Below are 21,119 nucleotides of genomic sequence, written 5' to 3'. Positions count from 1 at the left end.
GAGTAGCCAATTACCATATTTTTCTCATGTTTTTATTAGTTTATTGTCCCCTTTCTTCTCTCTATATGTATCTAGTCACCTTCCATGTTTTAGTCATTAGTGTGAGTGTTCCTTATGGTCTTCACTCATTAAATACTAGTTTTATAGTATTTGCATGTCCCACATATGGTTATGAATTATCTTTTACCCTAGGATCATCTAGTGAATAAATTTATTGTGTCTCTTCATTCCACTAAGCTTGGCGTTGTTCCATGCATATTTACAAGATCTAACATCAAGAACCTTTAGACACATTAACTACAATTAACTAAGGATCAATATTAAAAATAGTAACTTTATACAAATGAATAGCTACATTTTGTATACTTGTTCCTAACATGATCTTCAATTACAAAGTGGTCAAACAAGATTAGTTCCAAGCAGTTCATTACTAAAAATTTTACTATGGATAAGCTAAATGCTTAATTTTGTAAATATTAATTATTTAATTGATTAAAGTATCATATGATCCATTTCTTGATGTACTAAAAAAACCAGTCAACAAGCTAGACTCTACTCCAAAATTAGTTTGACACAAAAGATGACTATGATCATGGTATATAAGCTAAAGATCACCTTACAAGGAAAACTTTCTCATTAAATACATATAAACTAGATTGACATAATTTCTTGAGATTGAGGCCCTCTAAATTACTTTCTATTAAAGAAATTGAAAAAATCATATACAAAATGTATTTCATAAATTATTGTCATATAAACTAATAAAAATTAAAATATTCAAACATTATATAAGAATTTAAATTATGACTCTAAAATTGTTTCAATATAACATTTTGAAATTGTCGAGGGTTCCACACAACACAATATAATCCTAAGAACTAGCAACTCACGTATATACTCCTACATTCAAGTACAATATCAGAGAATACAAGAAACATGAAAAGGAGGAGAGAAATAGAGGAGATTGGTTCAAGACAAAAATCTAACCTTGAGATCTAGTGTGGAGGCATTCACATAGTCCTCAAATGTATAACTGCTGTTTATTTCGAGGTCATCGGCACCAGTAAAGACAATGATCATGTAGTTAATGCTTTTTGGTCCAAACAACATTTGTAAGATATCTAAAATATCAGCTTCCTCTTCTGTGAATCGGTTTTTAATTGAGAGCACCAGAATGAATGCGTGCACACCATCCCTTGCAAGTTGAATACACTTCACAATTTCTCTGTCAGTAAATTTACTCGCGTTTCTATCAAAGAGACCTGCAGTGAACACTTTTTTTACTTGTTTTGTTTTGCATATATTTCAAATTCTTCCATGATTGCAATAAGTAAAGTGCATTGTCCAACATGAAACTCATTCTACAAAAGAGTCGAAAAACTGCTAAATATTTACTTAGGGACTTAAGGGCTATTGACGGTGTATAAAGAACGTTTCAGTAAACGATTTGCTTATAAGGAATCAGAATAACTACGCTAAAATAAAAGAGAGAATTTTTTATGTTGATTCTATAACAAATTAAGTATCTAAATGGATGTATATACCCAGTGTAATTGTCTACAAACAATTTGGATTACATCCTAGAACATAATTGAATTGCTCTCATTTTTCTGAGTGTACTGTACGCTGGATATTATGCTATTTTATAACATGAAATCTCTACTTAAAGCATTGCGACATGATAATCTATCTGATAACTTACTCTGGGTATCATGCAATTTTTTGTTGGTGTAACTTATTTTGGTTATCTCATCTAAAGGATTATGATATAATAACATTGTCAAGTTTTGATGGGTAGATGTGAGATGAGTTAATAATTTTTTTTTTTTAATTAAAAGACATATAGGCTGAATTATATATTAATATAATAGAAATGATTACAAGCCTTTAAAAACAATCACTGAGAGATCAAAATAGATAAAAAAACAGCCTTAAACAAAGATTGCAACCACCAGCTAACAAAACCCTTATACTAAGCTATACATGAAGGTATGGATACACATGATTTTCACTGAATGCTCTTTTCTGATCTTGAACGAATGCCATTTTCTGATGATGACTGAATATTTAGCAGCAGGTGCAGATTCAAGTATAATAGATTGAATACTTGTAGTATTGCCAATTAAAATACTTTTCTGTATAGAACATTGGTTAAACTCCATCCTCCTACAAATTATTTGTATGTATGGCTGAGGTATAAACAATTTAATTGCAGAAAATCCATGAAATTTGAAAGAAAAAGGAAACCCATATTATAAACAAGCATGTTTAAACCTATGGCTTGCAGTGATTCTTCCCCCACCACAATCTTAACTGATATTACAAAAATTAAACCACTCAGTGGATTAATTACCTTGTGGTGGGGGATGGAAGAGCCTTGACCGTGCCATCATTTTTTGTCGATGACCACACTTCGCTAATGACAACCCCACTCTGTTATCAAAACTAATTTGAAGAACCATCAAAACCAACCAAGTGACTGGTAAATTCAGCCTAGTGGTATTAATAGCTTTTGAGATCCATCGACACTTAAGTCGCATGTCTGAAGCCACAAAAAATGATAAATCCCCCTCCACCTATACCTTATTAAGTATAAAAAATTGTGAAGGAGCCACAGCCTGAGTGGCGTCAATGCATGTGAAGAAGCATAATTGTATCTTGTTCATCTTAAGTAAGGGGCAGATCATGTGAAGAAGCAAAATGAGGAGAGATAAAACTCAAAAGACTTGCAAATGACGAAAGCTGAAGGAAGGCCAACACATGTGGCAGGGCCATATTAAAAGGATAGAATCTGCCATATTAATTAAAGCACGTGGTTCGGGCCATGATGATCTCGGTGAATAAACACCACAAACTGAGCAACGGTATTGAATTTAAGAAGCCATTTAGACCCCGGCATGTTTTAAAGTTGAAGAAATTACATTAATTTCCTCAATGCTTAGTTCTTTATAGGAAAGGTTGTTATAAATAGCCCAGTTGGCAGGCATATCAGCCAAAGTATTGCCTTCCCTCTAACAAAGAAGAATTTCAAAATAACATTTTTTCCAAGAATTCACTTCACCTCTTCAAACTAGTAATTTAGAAGTTCATTTGAAGACTTTTTTTTCCGATGAGATGTTAACAATGAGCATAGAGTCCCCTTTAATTTGGATATTTTTCAAACTTCTGTTCAGATCTGATTGGAGGCCAATTTTAAGGGTATTGATACTAAGGCAGATTATTTGGATATTTTTAATACTGTGTTCAAATGCAATTGGAGATCAATTTTAAGGGGATTAATATTAGCCAGATTATTTGTACCTATCAGAAGAATACTACATGTTTACCACCTGATCATTTCTTAGAATTGTTATGGCTCCTGAAATTCTCATATTTCCTCTTGAGGCCCCATCAAAGTTAAGTTTGATGAAGCGAAGTGGAGGAGGTTTCCAAGTACAGAGACACTTCTTATTCTAACCAAAGATCACAACGAGGACACCATTAGTCTAAGGAGGAATCAACAAAATCAATTTGATTTGAACTTATTTATCCCAGCAACAAAAAATTATATTTATGGTATAGACAAAAGAAGAAATCTCAAAGCTACATTCGAGATAGCGTCTTCCATTTTAACAAATAGTCTTTTCACAAAAACAAAAAAACACTCTACAAGATTCTATTGTTCCTCTCAAACCATAAATGCCAAACAAGGATTGAAGGACTTGGTACCATAAACAAGAATAGGTAGAATCTTTAGACTACATAGGCCAATTTTGAAACATTTTTACCAATGTATTTTGTCATGGACTAGACCAACCAAACTTACCTGGCAACAAAGACCAATATTAGGAATTGACTGATTTTACAATGGAGATGACCAACATAATTATTGGGGACCAACTTTGGATAACCCATTTGTTTGCCAAGCAAGAATACCCATCTTCTACCAAACAGTTTCCTATTTTAGTTTTGATCCATATAATCTCATCTATTTTTTCTTAGAAGAAAATCTACTATTTCAATAATTCATTAATATAATGTTCTCTTTGAGTTTTATAACTAGGAAGGATTGAATTGGTTTCTAGACCACGTTTAATAGAAATATAGAGTGATCAAGATGAAAATAATATTTCACCTTAGAACATGAAACCTATTTTAGAGTACACATGCATAAAATGATTATGATCATTGATAGATTCTTCACAAAATAGAGATTTCTCGTCATAATTAATGGCCCAAGATATATAAGGCAAAAGAGCACTAAAGAAGAGCTAATAAAACTCCAAATTTTTAATCCGTTTACCACTAATCTCAATGTGAAAATCCTTTATCTACCAAAGGAGTCAAGGTATTTGTGTCTCATTATATTGCACCACTTGAAATCAAGATTGGACTATATTCTCAAAACCAGTTTTTCTCTAAGAGAATTATTAAGTGTTTCTAGATTTCAAGTACCAAAGCCAACTTGGTACTTGAAGGAACAAACTTTCTCCTATGAAAAAAATAGAAGTTTCTTTTTGCCAGCATATTTTCTTCTGAGAGAAAATATCTCCTTTTTTTTTTGCAGCTCCTTGATAATTATTTTTGAATATTTTTAAGTAGACATGACATAAGTTAGAATTTCATTTCGGACAACCTTAGTAAGTAAATATTCCTAGCCAATGTTAACCACTTAACTTTCTGTGAGCTAATTATGCTTGAGATAGAGGACATTATGTTCTCCCATAGCTTTGGATCATTGTATCCTTAAAAAAGTGGGATGTCAAGTTATTTTCATGGTAGACTATCCACCAAGTATTCCCAAAAGGTAGAAGATATATTCTGAATTTGAGAGGGGATATTAAGGAAAAACATTTAACTTAAGGAAAATTTACTACTTGACCTAACAAATTGCAATAAGTTGATATGATAGACCTCATTTCCCTTTATTCTTGCATAGATACTTTTACAAACAATAGATTGTCATCGACAAAAAATGAATGGGATATTAAATTACGATAGTGAGAAATACTTCTACCTTTCCAAACAAGAACCCCTAACCCTTCTTTGTATGGCCTTGATTAATGCCTCAACCATCAAAATGAATAAAGAGGGGAAGAATGGGTCACCTTTCCTTATTCTTCTTTTTGAAGAGGAGAATCCATATGGAGAGCCATTAAGAAGTACTAAAAATTGGCTCTAGATAGATATAAAAAGATCCATTTGCACCATAATTGATCAAATCCAAGTCTCTTTATAAATTTTAGTACAAACTCCTAGAAAAAATCTATCAGATGCTTTTAGGATATCCCATGTAAGGACAATAGCTATAGATTTTTTCTCTTGAATAGAGTGAATCACCTCATGAGCTAAAATAGAGCCATCCAAAGTTTTCTTTCCCACAACAAAGCCACCTTGATCATCTAAAGCTAATGAGGAAGTGTGAGTCTTCTAGAAATGACTTTGGTGAAAATTTATAAACAATGTTGTAGAGGGAAATTGACCTAAAATCTGCAAAAGTTTGAGGAGTTTGGGTTTTTTAGGATTAAGGAAATAATAGTGGTGTTTATCTATTTCAGGATATTTTTTATCCCAGTCTCCTCCAAGGCAAGTAGTAGATCCTTCAACACAAAATCCCAACATTTTTGAAAAAAAAAGTAGTAGTCGCGCCATTTGCACTAGGTGGTTTATCAATTGACATAGTAAAGACCGTTAATTTTAAATTAGAAATTTTGAAATCAAACACCAAAAAAATTTCATTCTTTGGCTTCATAAGTTGTGGGATACACTCTAGAAATGAAGAGGAAGGATCAAACTAAAAATTAGTAGGTTTAGATACAAGGATTTGAAGAAATCCACTAACTTTTTTACTAGATCAACTCTAACTAAAAGGGTCTCACAATCATGGATGTGATATGAGATACATGATTAATCTATCTTTTTTCTTTTAGAGGCAAAAAGTTATTTAGTGTTCCTATCACCATCACTAAGCTATAATTTTATCGACTTTTCTTAGGTCAACAATTTCTTCCCCAGATAATAGTTCTTGATATAAACTTTTTAATATTTTTTCATATTCAAATGATTATAGATCCATACCTTATTTAATAGCTTTTTAAAACAAAATAGATAGTTTATCTTCAATTATAAACTTTTTAGCAAAAGTACTTTTGAAATTTTAATTATTCTGATCTCTAGCCTTCCCCCTAAGGAATTTTAAGTTTACTACATAAGTGAAACATGCATGATCCTTGAAGAAAAGGAGAATTTTGTCATTAATGTTTTACCATTGGAATGAAACAAACATATCTGATCCAAGTAGGATTATTATTAATATTCTATGATCGAAGTTGATACAAGAAAAGCACATAGTGTATATATCCTAGGACGAGCCTTATTGACTTTCCGGGAACTATTAATTTTGAGGATCATGCAATAATATTTTTATGAATTATTTAATATAAATAATTATTAGTTATGTTTATTCTTCATGTATTATTATTACTTGTAAATAATCTAGCCTTATAAATATGTGATGGATCTAGATTGTTTGCCTTTTATAGTACCTAAAATTCTCTTATCTAGTACTTCTATGAATTTAAATGCTATATGATTTTATTTTATTTTTTGGGTAAAAGCCATATGTCTAAAATTTATATTAAAAAGGAAAAATAACAAAGTAACAACACCAAAATGAGGTTGGTGAATATAAAAAACCACCTTAAAAAAGTTCAATTACACCAAAAAGGGTTCCATTAGAACCCCCATAACAACATAAAACACTAGACTAGACCCCTAAAATGACAAGACTATATAACATATATGTAGATAATTTAAGAGAATATATGCATCTTGTATAAGATATAAGGATACAAATAGCATACTAATTCTAAAAGTGAGACAATTTTCCACCTTCTTCACCCAACTTTCCTTTATTTGGAGAATATGCAATTTTTACCATACCAGTGCACCTAGCTCCTTCCATAGTAGAATGATCAGCACTCTTGGTAGTGAAGAAGAAGAGAGTTACAATTATTTAAAGTTTGTAGTAGCCCCTAACAAATATAATTCCCCTGCCAGGTGTTCATTCGTGGACTTCGCTCTGTCAACATAGCTATACTTGATCAATTGCTATATAGAAAAGATTAGCTCAACCTCCTTCTGATCTGTACTATATGAAAATATTATTAAAGATGATTTGATGAGTTTATCAATGCTACAATATCATCCATTTTCCTTTATTTTCTTCATTTCAATATTCTCTCTTTTCATTTACTATCATTTATTAGATATACCTAGAGAATTTAAAGAAAATAGCCTATTCTAGAGGATACTTTGTATAAAGAGCTCCAAATAGACATAGATTTTTACATTGTGGTAAATTATAGAATCATAAAATAGATAAGAATTTTCTCTTTTTTGGGTAATTTAATTAGATATTGAGTTTTGCAATAGCTTGTTTTACAAGAAGATTAATATTTGTTTATGATTCTATTTTATATACTCTTTCCAGTACATATATTCATTCAATTAACGGTACTACTAAAAGACAAAATTAGAAGCTTATGAGATGTATAAAAATTTCTATTTCTTAAGTTAATCTAGAAGAAATTTTTAATAAATCTTAAACCCTATTAAAATATAGAAGACCTAACTTTTCACATCAAAGTAGACTTGGAAGTCCAATTTTTCTAACCTAATTTAAAGTTTCCATCCCAAAAAGTCACCAAAATAACTATGTAATTTCTTATATTTCATTCATTTCCTACTTTAATTTATATATAGTTATGTTAAGTGGATGTAGCCAATCTTAGGTGAACCACGTTAAATCTCTATGTTATCTGTGTTATGTAATTTTCTTCATCTTTTGTGGTTGTATCTGCATATAATTGTTAATTTGTATTTACTCTAGATCTACTCTATGTTATTTGGATATATCCCATCTTGGGTGAACCATGTTGAATCTCTATTATCTATTTTTTATCATCTTTTGTGTTTGTATCTACATATAATTGTTAATTTATATTTACTTCTAATCTGCCTAAACCCTAATAGATCTCACCCATGTAATTTTTATATAGATAACCTTTTGATGGAACATCAAATCTCTTACTTTCCTAGATTTTCATTTCTTACCTAACTTTAGTATATCATCATCATCATAATCATCTTCATATTTTTAAAGGTTTCTTCTTACATACTATTTTATTTTTTAACAATGTCACTTTGAACATCACCTCAAAGAAGGGCAACATTTAGATAAGTGCTAAAATTGAGTTACCCTACCCTAATCATCATCATGTCATTCCCTAGTCATTAAGAATATTATTTTCTCATAGTAATAATTATCATTTATTAATTTTATCCATTTATTATTCACTTTAAAATTTATTATCAAATTTAAATAATAATAAATTATTTTTATCTATTTAATTAAAAAAATATCATTTAATTAGATAAGAACTTATTGGCAACAACAATGAGGGAAAACTGAGAGTGGGGGATTCAGTTTTCACTGGATCTACAAACTTAATCACAAAAACTGATCTGATTTTAACTATAGGAACAACAAAGATAAGCAAATTGATAACACAACACACAAAACCAAGATTTTGACGTGGAAAACCTGGTTAAGAGAAAAACCACAGTCGGAACCTACCAACAATAAGATGATACTCTGCATTAGTATGTGAAAATATTACAATGGGGAATGCACATGCATTTAGGCACACTGCCTAGAGCTCACAGCTCAATAGAAAATGATCTAGAAGGCTGCAATGCTCAGGGAAGTGTCATTGACTTACAACAAGATTTGGCCTACAATCTAGAAGAAATGAACTGAAAGAATAGCATCTCCAAATACCTGATTACAATTCTAGTTAAGCACAATTGTCTACTCTACAACACCAATCTCTACTCAATACCTCACACTGAATAATAAAATCCTTATTCAAATATACACCAATCTCTGATAATGCATACACAACTTGTATTCCCAAATTATATGACAATATCACCTATTTATACAATCCATCAACCTTGATTGGAAGGTCGGCTGAACCCTCAGCTCACAATTACAAAATTACATCAAATGATACAAAGATCGACCACTGGACCAATATAATTATTTACATGAGATAACACGGACCTAATTGAAATTCCCAAATTCTCATCATCACCGGAAATCACGCCAATATCAACTGCATAACACGAAGAACAAGACTAGTTCAACAAAATCACCAACAACTTGCACAAAAATTAATATGGATCATAAAAAAAAATAGGACACAATAAGGAAACACTAGAAAGCAAATTAGAATCATCAGTAACAGCTACACCAACACCACTTATCAAATCTTCATCTGTCAACATCTGAAACTCAAGAACACTCAAATAGCAACAACTATCACAAAGAAAGGTAACTTGCAGAGCACCAAATCATGAACCATCTAAAATGAAGATCTTCACAAGACCATCCCAAGCAATATCCCAAAATATCAGATCAAGATCTGATCACACCAGAATATACCGAAGGAAACACTAAACTCTACAAAGCACTGATCAGAAAAGCAAACTGCAAAACCAGATCATATGATATGATCAATTAGGCTTCCTAGATCACCAACACCAGTATAGAATAATATAGTGATACTATAAATACTCCATAAACCAAAACATAATCCCAATAAATGAATCTGCAATCACTAGAGCAAGAATATGTTGACCTCAATGACAACAACATATCCTTGCAACAACAATGTCCAGCAAAAGTAATTATTATTTTTTTAATAAAAATATTTATATTCATCTTTTTAGTAAACTTATTCCTTCATCAGTTAAACTGGCCATCCATATACCACAAATCTCATCCTCAACATATCATCAACAACACCACCTATTAATCTTCACCATAGTTGTCTCCATCATATCTTTGCACACAATTGAACCAAAATAAAATTAGACAATCTGAGTTTTGACACTAATGGATAATACCATAACTACACTAAAAATCATCTCCAATATATTCTACAATAATGAGGTTTAACATCAATGGAAAACTACCAACAAGTACTATGATCTAGAGCATGATGAATGATACAACACATAATTGTACTAAACTACTAAAATTTATGTGGAGCTCTAAATAAATATTATAATATCATAAAAAATAATCTAGTAACATAATCTCCATAGGAGTTACAAAAAGATTAGGTCAATGCGGTTTCCTAAAAACTATCATTTTAAAAATAAATGGTAATATTTAATTTCTTTTATCTTTTTTGATATAATAGTGATGTTTGTTTAGATCTGTTGAATGTCCTCCACTAATTCATTGAAACTAAAGAATAATTAGCTTAAAACCTATGATAATCCCCTCCTAAATTTTGATGAGGAATTGTTGTTGGTAGGCCAACTAAAGTCAAGTACAAGATTGTGCATAAAAATATAGATACAAAATCAAGTCTAATAAATGTATAATATGTTGATAAAATGGCATGCATCAAGGAACACACGCATGAGGAATGAGTTAATAGCATCCATTATTATGATAAAAAAAACTACGGCACTACACAACCCCCATTATACTATATGATTCAATGTAAATATAAAATTTAATCCATAAGGAACACACATACAATTTTGTGGCACTATATATGAGTTTATTTATAGACTTATTTGTTGTTTGTTAATTTATTACTAGTTTTATGTCAGGTTGTGGACAAAGAAGACATAAACCATCAGTGTCTTACAAACCTTAAAAAATGACAAAATGGCACGACAAAATACCCATTATTTTAAACATCAAATCCACATAAAATGATATAGTAATATGTGATTTTATTTATTGTATTAAAGATTCCACGATATAGTTATGATCTATATATTCTTAAATAAATCATACTTATAAGTTGACTTTATAATATTAGATTCATGAATGCATGTTTCTTCCTAAATTAAGGTGACTCTAGGACATAGACATGCCATCAAAGCATCATGGAGCTAAATTGATTCCTACATTTTGATTTTAGATCTAAAAAACTTTAAAATTGATTGTCAAAATAGTTAATTTTTTACCACATAACCTTGAGCTATTAGAAAAAAAATTCATACAATTATACATATTTGCATGAACCTTAATATCATTTACTGCAAAAAAGCCATTCTTTTATTTGCAATAAAAATCACTAAGAGATATATAGAAACATATTACTTAATGTTGGCATATGATGAAGTGGTGATAATGTATGTTGTCATTGATGTCAATAAGTGCTCAAGTAGGTGAACCAATATGCACCTGTATGAAGATTGGAAGCGGTTATGGTCAACCGGGATGGATTTGACCCATGTCAGGGTTCACTAAGTGTGACTACTAGTTGGTAGTCTCATCTCAGCTCTAAGGTTTCCAGTTTGGCTTGTGCAGTGCAACTGATGATGTTTTGTGATGAGTTAGTTAAGAACAAGGATAAGGATCAAGATGCCAAATCAGCTATGTGGATGTGAAGGATTTATTCGAGGATCTTGCACGTCAAGATCGAATGCTTGGAATGTCTACCTCGGGAATGTGCATTTTTCTCAGAAGTATGCAAAAAGCGTGTGATGGGTTACTGTTTTCCAGTTGCGGTGAAGATTGGATGATGTAGAGAAACTTGAGATCTATCTTAGATCATTTTATTCTATGTAATGTATTTGTCAGTCAGGATTAGACTACTTGTAATTGTAAACCTAAAATGTTTAGGGTTTATGCTACCGACCTAATTGTTGTCTATAAGGTCGATGAGTTTTGTTATTGGAGATGTTGGCAAAAGTTGTGTGTGTATCCGCATGTTTTAATACTTGCCAAACCAGAGTGAGGAATCTGCAAAGTGTGATTGCAGAAGAGAGGAACTGAAAAGGATCTGCCTTAGTAAGGAGTGTTGTTATCAGATCGGAGTTTTACCTATTGTCTTCTAGCCATTTCAATAGAAGGTAAATCCCTTGATCGGGTAGCTTTAATAGGCTTTATTGTAAATCCTCTAGCGAGGTAACCTTTAACAGGGTTTCAACCTTTAACAGGGTATATAGCCATCCCTTAACCTAGTGATCTCTAATAGGATCGGTTCCTAACGAAACCTTTATTGTAAAGTCTTTAATCGAAATAGGCTCCTAACAGAGTGGACTTCAAAAGAGTTCACAAACAAGCTTGTGGGTATTCATCCCCACCATGGTTTTTCCTATTTGGGTTTCAATATGAAAAATCTGTGTGTTATGGGTTGTGAGTTTTTCATGTGATGATTGTGTGATTATGATTAAGTTAGATGTGCATGCAGTGTTAAATGGTTGTGATATTGTTGATACAACTCATGCATGATTATATCGGTGAAGTAGTCATCAAGATTAGAGATATGTTGAATGTTGTCTGAAGTATTTCTGTTTAACCAGTATTTCTACGGGTAAGTGCAGCAGTATATGACAATTGATTATCTGTGTTTTGATTTGTCAAAGTATCTGAGCAAGTTTTTGTGTGTACTGATTCACCCCCCCTCTCAATACCGGTTAGGACCTTAGTAGTTCATCATTATTCATCCATTGGTATCAGAGCACATACATGTCCTCGGTGATTTAAGCTTAACTACTTGAGGAAAAAGATCCCATTTTAATGATGAAGAGGGAAGGTCTGAAGTTCAACAGGGACAAATTTACAATATGGAAGGATAGGATGAATATATATATATATATATTAGGATTTTGGGTGTACAACACTAGAGCTATGTTGAGAATGGCTATGTTATCCCCATTGGCACTCTAACCGATGATCAGAAAAGAGAGATACAAGAAAATGGGCAAGTCATGGAAGCCCATATTAGCAGCTTGTCTAATGTAGAGTTCATTGATGTACAAGATAAGAATAACCCAAAAGATGTGTGGGACAAGCTGGAATCCATTTATGGCAGTGATGAACATGTCAAGCAGGCTAATGAAGAAAGCCTTAGAGGAAAGTTTGAAGATATGAGGATGGTCGAAGGAGAGACCATTCAGTAGTATGACATAAGAATCAAGACAGTGGTTGGAGAGATCAAAATCACTGGTGGAACAATTGATGATGTCACTGTTATCAGTAAAGTTCTGAGATCACTTTTACCGGTCTATGCAATCAGGGTTGCCGCTATTCAGGAGCTAATATCTATCGACAAAAGCAAGGTATCTTTAAATTCAATTATTGAAAAGTTGACTACATATGAATTGAATAGCTATGATTGTAGTATTCAGAAGATCGAGTCAGCCTTTAGAGTGTATGTTTCCTCCACACCGATTAGGAAAGGAAAAGAGGTCAGTACTAGTTATGAATCCAGGTCAAGCAAAGATATGGACAATGAGGAGATTTTGATGGAGTTTGAAGCTCTTCTTGCCAAGAGATTTCCAAAAGGCACTAGAAAATACAGAGGTAAGATTCCTCTAAAGTGTTTTTCCTATAATAAGATAAGACATATAGTTGTTAACTATCCTAACAATGACAATAAGGATAAACCGGAGAGGTTTAAGAAGTATAAAGGAGTAGGTAGCCGAAATTGTCTTATTATAGTGGATGAATGTGTTACCGATGAGGAATCTAAGGATGAAGAGAATGAGGACATAGTGTTTGTGGTTGTCAAGGAAGAGTTGTCTGACTAGACAGCCCTTGTCTCACATATTGACAACTCCAACGAGTGGATCATTGACAGCGGTTGTTCTCACCATATGACCGGTGACCAGAGAAAGTTTTTGTCTCTTGAAGAATATGATGGTGCTGTTGTCCGATTTGGTAATGATGCACCTTGAATGGTGAAAGGAAAAGGATCCATCTCACTAAATGGAAAGAGCAATGCAGATGACATCTACTGGGTGGAAGGCCTTAAGCACAACCTTTTGAGTGTTGCTCAGCTGAACGACAAAGGACTCATTCTAGAGTTCAAAGGTGGAGTCTGTAGAATAATTGGAAAAAGTGGTGAACTTATTGCCACCGATAAGAAAACTAGAGGAAACCTATTTCAGCTGAATGCCAAGATTAGTCAGTGGCTGATGGTGAAATTTGATGACAGTTGGATATGGCATAGGAGACATTGTCATATAAATTTTGATAATATTGTAAAGGTTAATAAGATCAAGGAAGTAAGAGGATTGGCTTTGCTGAACAAACCAGAGGATGCTTTGTGCAGAGAATGTCAACTTGGGAAGATGTCTTCCTCAACATTCAAAGGTAAGTCCTTTTCAACAAAGAACTTACTTGATCTAGTGCACACCGATCTATGTGGTCCGATGAAAACTAGAAGTATTAAGGGAGATCGGTATTTCATGATTCTTACTGATGATTGTTCAAGAATGATGTGGGTCACATTCTTGAAAGACAAGTCTGAGGCATTTGGAAAGTTCAAATCCTTTAGAGCATTGGTGGAGAAGGAGAGCGGTAGAAGGATAAAATGCCTAAGAACCGATCAGGAAGGTGAATTCACTTCTGATGAATTTAATAAGTACTGCGAGGAGAATGGTATTAAGAGGCAATTATCTACTCAAAGGACACCACAAGAGAATGGCATAGCAGAAAGAAACAACAGGACTGTGGTTGAAGCAGCTAGAACTATGTTGATCCAAGGAAATGTCACTCACACATTTTGGAGGGAAGTGGTGAGCACTGCAGTCTATACCATGAACCGGGTACTCATTAAGAAAGGTAAATACAAAACCCCTTATGAGTACTGGAACGCGAGAACTCCCAATGTGAGTTATTTCAAAGTGTTTGGGAGAAAATGCTATATCAGGAGAGGTGAGCACCTGATCAAGTTTGATGCTAAGTGTGATGAAGGAATATTTTGGGGATATTCCACTAAAAGCAAATCTCTCAAGTGCTACAATAGGAGGACTCAGAAGATTGTTGAGAGTATCAATGTCAAGGTTGATGAACCCCTAAGAAGCCTGAGGAAAGCAGCAGCAAGAAAATGGAAGATGAACTAGGTTTAGCCTTCTAGGAACCAGTTAAGAAAGAAACAAGTGACAAACAATGCAAAGACCTCAGTGTTTCTGTACCGGTAGAAGCTTCAATAGGTGAAGAAGATGATGAAGCAGAGAAAAAAGAGGAAACATAAGCTGAACCAGCTACGATCATTCCTAGGTATGTAAGACTGCATCATGATCCAAAGAAAATCATAGGAGACAAAGATGGAGGAATACTTACAAGGAGAAAGGTGAAAGAAAATTCTTGCATGATTTCAAAATTTGAGCCTAAGACCGCTAGAGAGGCACTTACCGATGAAGACGGGATAAAGATAATGGAAGAGGAGTTGGACCAGATAGAGAAGAATGCAACATGGTCCTTGGTACCTAGACCAGAACACAAGAATCTCATGGGTACCAAATGGGTGTTCAAAAATAAGCTGAATGAAGAAGGCACAGTGGTAAGGAACAAGGCAAGACTTGTATGCAAGGGATATCCCTAGGAAGAAGGAGAAGACTATGGAGAAACCTTTGCCCCATTGGCTAGACTAGAAGGTGTCTAAATTCTACTTGCATTTGAATCATTTAAGGGATTTAAGGTATACCAGATGGATGTGAAGTCTGCCTTCTTGAATGGAATCCTGGAGGAAGAAGTGTATACTGAGCAACCATATGGGTTTTCTTTGTCAGAAGATAGTGACATGTGTAGATTACACAAGGCCTTGTATGGATTGAAACTAGCACCAAGGTCTTGGTACAAATGGTTACACTCTCATCTTGTGAAGATAGAATTTCAAAGAACAAGTGAAGACAACAACATCTACCTAAAATCTGAAGTTGATCATATTTTGATATGTGAAGTATTTATAGATGATATAATCTTCAGTGGAGATGATGATATGAGTCATGCATTTGCAGATGAGATGAAAAAGGAGTTTGAGATGTCTTTGATTGGAGAGATAAAGATTTTCATTGGTCTACAGATTTAGCAGATGAAAGAAGGTATCTTCATTACCCAATCCAAGTATATCAAACCGGTTGGAACATCGATGGTGACTGACTACAAACCAACAAAGGATGATGATACAACGTTGGTGGATGAAAAAGAGTATTGGTCGATGATCGGTAAGCTACACTATGTGGTGCACAACAGACCGGATATTGTTCATGTAGTGGGCATAGTGGCCCATTTTTAGAAGAGTCCAAGAGAATTCCACTTGGTAGCTGTAAAGAGGATTATTAGGTATCTAAAAGGGATATTTGATCATGGATTGTGGTATTCATACAATGGTGACTTTGATCTCAAAGTGTTTACCAACGCAGATTGGGCAGGTAATGTGGACGACCGGAAGAGGACAACTGGTGGAGCGTTCTTCCTTGGTGGAAGACTAGTCTCATGGATGAGCAAGAAGAAGAGCTATATTTCCCAGTCTACAGTTGAAGCAGAGTATGTGGCAGCATTTATGAACTGCACTCAGGCAATCTACATGAAGCATGTACTGGATGGCTTCAAAATGATGATATCTGAACCGGTGAGTATTTTCTGTGATAATACTAGTGCAATAAATATTTCCAAAAATCCAATATTGCATGCTAGGACCAAGCATATTGAGCTCAAGTTTCACTTCTTGAGAGAAAAGGTTCAGAATAAAGAGGTTGTATTAGAACATGTTTCCAGTAAGGAGTAGCTAGAAGACATATTCACTAAGCCCTTACCGAAGACTACATTTACCTATTTGAGAGGTGAATTAGGGGTTCTGCCCCTTCATGAAGTAGATTAAAGATGTGTGTTCCACATCAGTCAAGTACTACCATGTCAGATCTTACAGGATTGATGTGTTGAAGGATGCTACTCCATAGGGGGAGCAACATAGTTGAGATCGGAAGCTTGTGCCTCCACTTTGGCATTATTGTCAAAGGGGGAGAAGCTATATGTGTAAGAAGATATATGATGATGAAGACATATGGGGGAGAAGATATATGTGTGAGAAGTGATTGAGAAAAGTGCACAGTGACCAGTCTAGGTGGTAGTGGTGATCGTTCAATTGAACTGGTATATGCTATTCAGAATGGTGCAAATACTGAGCACTAATACACTGAGTATTGCCATCAATGCCAAAGGGATAGATTTTTGACATATGATGAAGCAGTGATAATGTATGTTATCATTGATGTCAATAAGTGCTCAAGCAGGTGATCTGGTATGCACCAGTATGAAGATTGGAAGCTGATATGGTCAACCAGGATGGAGTGGACCAGTGTCAGGGTTCACTAAGTGTGACTATCAGTTGGTAGGCTCAGCTCAGCTCTAGGGTTTCTGGTTTGGCTTGTGCGGTGCAACCGATGATGTTTTGTGATGAGCTAGTTAAGAACAAGGATAAGGATCAAGATGCCATGTCAGCTATGTGCACGTGAAGGATTTCTTCAAGGATCTTGCATGTGAAGATCAAATGCTTTGAATGTTTACCTCAAGAATGTGTGTTTTTCTCAGAAGTATGTGAAAAGCACGTGATGGGTTACTATTTTCCAGTTGCGGTGAAGATTGGACGATGCAGAATAACTTGAGATCTATCTTAGATCATTTTATTCTATGTAATGTATTTTATGGTCAGGATTGGTTCTCTTGGAATTGTAAACCTAAAATGTTTAGGGTTTAGGGTTTATGCTACCGACCTAATTGTTGTCTATAAGGTTGATGAGTTTTATTATTGAAGATGTTGGTAAAAGTTGTGTGTGTATCTGCATGTTTTGATACTTGCCAAACTAGAGTGAGGAATCTGCAGAGTGTGATTGCAGAAGAGAGGAATTGAAAAGGATTTGCATTAGCAAGGAGTGTTGTCATCAGATCAAAGTTTTACCTGTTGTCTTCTAACCATTTCAATAGAAGGTAAATCCCTTAACCAAGTAGCTTTAACTGACTTTGTTGTAAATCCTCTAACTAGGTGGCTCAAGTTCATTGAGTTATTTAAATCCTCTAGCGAGGTAACCTTTAATAGGGTATATAGCCATCCCTTAACTGGGTGGTCTCTAATAGGATCGGTTCCCAACAGAACCTTTATTGTAAATTCTTTAACCAAACTAGGCTCCTAACAGAGCAAACTTCAAAAGAGTTCACAAACAAGCTTGTGGGTATTCATCCCCACCATGGTTTTTCCCATTCAGGTTTCCACATGAAATTTTTTTTTGTTATGGGTTGTGAGTTTTTCATGTGATGATTGTGTGATTATGATTAAATTAGATGTGCATGCAGTGTTAAATGGTTGTGATGTTATTGATACAACTCATGCATGATTATATCGGTGAAGTAGTCATCAAGATTTGAGATCTCTTGAATGTTGTCTGAAGTATTTCTGTTTAACCGATATTGCTACGGTTAAGTGTAGTGGTATATGAGAAACGGTTATCTGTATTTTGATTTGTCAAAGTATCTGAGCAAGTTTTTGTGTGTACTAATTTACCCCCCCTCTCAATACCGGTTAGGACCTTAGTAGTTCATCACTATTCATCACTTAGTACAAAAGTTGTTGATTTAGAAAAAAAAGACATTTTCAAAAGGGAGGTGTATTAAATATACTTGGCTACTATATAGAGTAATTCATAGAGCTCAAAGAAATAACAATGGAGTAGCACTTTACTTTAGTGCATTACAAATTCGACACTGTGCATTTGATGTACAAATTCTCAAATGAGACATTACTTAAAATATGGACTTCCTAAATAAAATTATGAAAAAATAACATCCCGACAATATAGAGCTCAAAAATTCATGTAGGTTCAAAAAAAGGATCCAAAAAGGAATTTTATGAGCCCAACAAGCCTTCTAAATTTCAAGAAAAGGAAATTGTGTAGGGTGTTCTTTGATAATATATTATTCGAAACAGCATACATCATACTATAAAAATACATACCACAAGATGGAGGACCACAAATATAGAAAATAAAAAAATCACTCAAATAGGTGTGTGTATGATTGAGAAGGAAGCTCCCAAAGTTGAGCCAAGAAATTTGAGATAAAAAGGTGATGTCATGCTAACATTAGTAGACACCAAGAATCAAAATATTTATATAACTGGTGGAATATTTTGTTGATTTTTTTTATTAAGGAACAAATAGGTTTTGAAGGGACACAAAACCTTTTAGAAAAGATCAACAACAAAAACTTGCTTATAGATATGCCCATTTAAAAAAGAAACCAAGAGTTAGGAAAAGACCAACAAAAATCCAAAACCTAGCAAAGACATATAAAAAGGGAAGAAACTAGTATAGATTTTTAAGGTCATCTGTGGTCTCAGTTTTTTGTGGAATATTTTGTTGATGTTACTCTTGATAATTTTTTAAATAGGCCCTAAATATACCTTCTAGTAATCAACATATTCTTCATAATTGAATATTATTTTGACAATTAATAAACTACATAAGGTTTTCTAGAAAATAAATTATAGTTTCCAGCAACAAAATATGTTTACTTATAGTATTTGGACTAAACAAAATGAAAATAACACTACATAGGTGGTACCTAAAAAAAAATCTAAAATTCCACAATATGCCTATGTAGGGAGTCAAACCTGTACAAAAATTGATGCACAAAGATTAAAATAAAATGATGCAAGTCAAATTGTATTTTAGAATATAGTGATCATACAATTATATAGATACAAATTGACTATACAAAATTTCATACAAGCCTCCAATGACGGGCCTCAAAACCTCAAAATTTAATATTTCTATGAGTATATTCATTTTGTATATAAATATTAATTTCTCGCCTACTATGTGTGCAATGGTAGTGTCTATTTCAATCTAAGATGCACCATTTGAAACTTGATACTCATTTCCCTCACAATTTTAAAATAGAATGCAATAGTAGTTGCAAGCTTTCTCTGATACCATGTTGGAGTAGTCAATATCTACTTGAAAAATCAAAATAATTCATAAATGAGAAATATGAAAATTTCACATTAACATGATTATGAAATATAAATAAGATTCTTTATTATAAAGGAAAAGATGAAGAAGTGGCAAAGTAGGCATAAACCTCTAAATAACCCTCCAAATATGAAACAAGAGTCGGAACTTTACAAACAAGTGTTGGGATACTTGGTGAGCTATAGCATAGTGTGAGTAGGACTAAGAAGGCTAAAATGGAACTATTTTAATAGTACCTCTTCTAACACTAAAAATATTAACTTGTAATGATATTTAGATTTTGAGGCAATTATATTTGAGATATTTAGTAGGACCTACTCATTCTAGGTCTATGATTAAACTTCTAAACGAATTGAATATAGTAGAAAAATGGTCCCCTATAGAATTAAGTTTTTTTTTTAAATTAGAACAAGTGGCTCTTATCATGGAACTCTAGGTGGAACAATGATTAATGGATTTGGGTGCGGTAATACCAGTTTGGTTCATTTATTTTTCTCTTCTTCATGGGGTTTAGAAAAAATAATCAAATTTAAGCTCAAGCCATCCTTCTAGCTCTAGAAAAGACATGTGATGTGGTTTGGAAGTGGAGATTTTATGAAAAGGATTCCAAAATTATTAATCCTTCTTAATAATTGGATCTTTTATGATTCTTCTTGGAGGTTTTCTTCTTTTGTTGAATAGATTGTTTTCTTTAAACAAAATTTTTATTATATATCTTTTATTCATATTCCTACCTAATTCAATGTTATTATATATTCTTTGGTGAAATGGATCACTTATATTAATCATAGTTGGATTATTATGGATTTGGAGTGCTTGTCTTTATCTTAATCTTCATAGTATCTTGAAATTCTTTATAATGATTGGACTTGATCATTTCAATATATTATTTATAAGAACATTATTTTTTGGTGGTTTTATGGATTCCTTTGATTTGTAGATGAGATGAGTTTCTAGTAAAGTTCCTTAGATACATGCATACTTACTTATACATATGTATGTATGTATGTATGTATCCCCTTTACTAACAAGAAAATTATGATACAATTCATTTGTTAGAATATAAAATGAAATATTCTAAAACAAAATACTATCCTTGATGAAATCTATATATAAAATAGTGAAATTATTTTTCATGCTATCCTAACCTAGACACTTGACCACTATTCATTATCTTTGAAAGTATTTTATTAAATAATTAAAAAAAATAAGAAAGATGATTGTTTATATATATATATATATATAACATGCTCACTGAAAGGACACCATGTTGAATTCCTAACATTGAA

General features: G+C 33.1%; 1 protein-coding gene across 3 annotated transcripts in view; it reads right to left on the bottom strand.

The window, feature by feature from the left end:
• Window positions 1-21,119, bottom strand: part of LOC131068413 (immune-associated nucleotide-binding protein 9) — an 84,681-nt gene that overhangs the window by 62,558 nt on the left and 1,004 nt on the right. For all 3 annotated transcript variants that reach the window (XM_058003602.1, XM_058003604.2, XM_058003603.2), the window contains exon 3: window positions 988-1,262. In XM_058003602.1, coding sequence (XP_057859585.1) covers window positions 988-1,262 — 275 coding nt within the window. The remainder of the gene's footprint in view (window positions 1-987; window positions 1,263-21,119) is intronic.

This window comes from Cryptomeria japonica, chromosome 3 (assembly GCF_030272615.1).
Source record: "Cryptomeria japonica chromosome 3, Sugi_1.0, whole genome shotgun sequence".
NCBI classification, from domain to species: Eukaryota; Viridiplantae; Streptophyta; class Pinopsida; order Cupressales; family Cupressaceae; genus Cryptomeria; species Cryptomeria japonica.
Note: the sequence above shows the minus strand (reverse complement) of the source record. Positions and strands in the feature narration are given on the sequence as shown.